At 47.8% G+C, this 2500-nt stretch overlaps 1 protein-coding gene across 1 annotated transcript in view; it reads left to right on the top strand.

The window, feature by feature from the left end:
* The window catches only part of LOC311239309 (receptor-type tyrosine-protein phosphatase mu-like), a gene marked incomplete at its 5' end in the record, with an annotated part of 199428 nt that overhangs the window by 140373 nt on the left and 56555 nt on the right, over positions 1–2500 (top strand). The window contains 1 exon segment of the mRNA XM_084327615.1: positions 445–542. Within this exon segment, the coding sequence (XP_084183741.1) occupies positions 445–542 (98 nt within the window).

The following is a 2500-nucleotide window of genomic DNA, read 5'->3' as shown; positions in this document are numbered from 1 at the left end:
ACGTGGTTAGTAACTCTCTCTGAGACATGGCTTGTTCATTGCAGAAAGGTAGAGATATGTGGGGCTCCTCTCTACACTGTGCTGTTACTCCGAGTAATACCACCATGATCCACTAGAAGTATTTTAAACTCTGGGTGAGCTGATCTGACTCTGATCTTCACTCTCTCTCTTCCCCTCTCTCTTTCTCTCTTCCCCTCTCTCTCTCTCTCTCTCTCTCTCTCTCTCGCTCTCTCTCTATCCCTATCTCTCTGTCTCTTTTCTTTCTCTACCTCTCCCTCCACCCCATCCCATCTCTTTCGCTTCCACACTCTCTCTCTCTCTCTCTCTCTCTCTCTCTCTCTCTCTCTCACTATCTCTCTATCTATCTCTCTCTCTATCTCTCTCTTTCTCCCTATCTCTCTATCTCTCTTTCCCCCCACCCCTCTCTCTCTCTCCCTCCATCAGGTCCCATGCAGGAGACGGTGTTTGACTTCTGGAGGATGGTGTGGCAGGAGAACACAGCAGCCATCGTCATGGTGACCAACCTGGTGGAAGTGGGCAGGGTGGGTATTTGATTAGGAATTCACTCCTAACTACAGACCTCAGATCAGATTAGCTCAACCCCCACCAGTCTTATTGCTATCATCACTTTCAAGACTGATGAACAACCCATCTGATCCAGAAACAGCATCTAGGGGCAACTTAGACGTGTGCGTGTGTGTGTGTGTGTGTGTGTGTGTGTGTGTGTGTGTGTGTGTGTGTGTGTGTGTGTGTGTGTGTGTGTGTGTGTGTGTGTGTGTGTGTGTGTGTGTGTGTGTGTGTGTGTGTGTGTGTGTGTGTGTGTGTGTGTGTGTTTCAGTGGTGTGGACTCAACGAGGCGTGAGTCCCGTGTGCCAGCAGCTCTCTCTCTCTATCTTTCTCTCTCTCTGTCTCCATCTCTCTCTCTTTCTCTCTGTCTCCATCTCTCTTCCTCTCTCTCTCCATCTCTCTCTTTCTTTCTCTTCCTCTCTCTCTCTGTCTCCATCTCTCTCATTATTATCTCTCTTCCTCTCTCTCTCTGTCTCCATCTCTCTCTTTCTCTCTCTCCCCATCTATCTTTCTCTCTCTCTCTCCATCTCTGTCTCTCTCTCTCGCTCTGATCAATGTGAAGTGAAAGGAACCTGATTGATGGCCTTCATTACGGGAGAAGAATCCAGGCGTCTGAGTGGTGCTCCATCTGACTGGCTCTCTAACAGGAGATTATCCAGCGCTAGCCGCCCCCCAGCGCAGCCAGAAGCCCCCCCCCCCCCTCGCTTAACACTGTGGACGATAGGACTGTTGTTATTGAGTGGTGAGGCGGAGGTTCATAAAGTTGGAACTAATGACAGAAGAACCCTGGTTGTTATTCCCCCTGCTCAGTGCAAAACAGTACAACAGTGCGGCTTGTCTTATACCGGGATCAGACGACACAAATTCAGACCGATTTTGACACATTTACATCTAGTCATTTAGCTGACGCTTTTATCCAAAGCGACTTGTCAGCAGAAAGGGTACAACCCTGGCAGCTAAGGGTAAGTAACATTGTTCGTCAAACAGTGTCAAACTTGAGTGGTACAGTCTTGAGTGCATATTACTATGCCAGCGCAGTGGTATATTCATGGTGATTTAACCGTGAGTGTATCATGAATATACTCACGGCTTCGAATGCTCTCAACCAATCACAATGCATGGTCGGACCTACTTGTTGTAGTATAGGCAAGGTAGATTCCTTAGTAGCAAAGTGGATCATAGTAAAAGACAGTATGAAGGTTACTTAATAATAAAAAATAATAATGGCGGCTGGGTGGCGCAGCGGTCTAAGCCTCCGGCTTGGGCCGGCCGTCATACTGGCTCAAGTCAGCGGGAGGGAAGCCGGTGGGGTGGTGTTCTGGTCGTTGTAAACAGCGACTCCTACAGGTCGGTCAGGGCGCCTGCACAGCAAAGAAGGGATATGTTGAAGGTAGTGTGACCTCCCACGCGTTACACTTCACCAATGAGAGTCCGCACTGGCAGGTGAAAAGAGGTTGCTGGCTGTCTCCTATGTGACGGAGGAAGCATCTGTTAGACTTCAGGGCTCCCTAGACCGACCAGTGGGGGGCACATGCAAGCAACGACCAGGAAGGGGAGGGGGGAATTGGCATAACGACGAAATTGGGATGGGAGAAAATCAGAGAAAAACAGGAGAAAAAGTGGATACAAAAAAAATTATAAAAATAATAATAATAAAAATAAGTCTTCGCTTACAGTAATGCTTTTGACTACCTACATACAGCCAGGGAGAAGGGGAGGTTATCTGTTGGGAATCTCTTAAGAACATTCACACACAGAACTCTCTAAAACACATTCACACACAGATAACTCTTTAAACACATTCACACAGAGATAACTCTTTAACCTCTTAGCATGCGCCGACCCGCATATGGGAAGTTTTTAGGACGATTTGCCCACCGGCACTTTGGCGACCCCTAGTGGCTTGGTGTGCATATTTTGTAATACAATATAT

The sequence above is a fragment of the Notolepis coatsorum genome, assembly GCF_963971535.1.
Source record: "Notolepis coatsorum genome assembly, chromosome: 13".
NCBI classification, from domain to species: domain Eukaryota; kingdom Metazoa; phylum Chordata; class Actinopteri; order Aulopiformes; family Paralepididae; genus Notolepis; species Notolepis coatsorum.
This window is presented reverse-complemented; position numbering and strand designations above follow the sequence as displayed.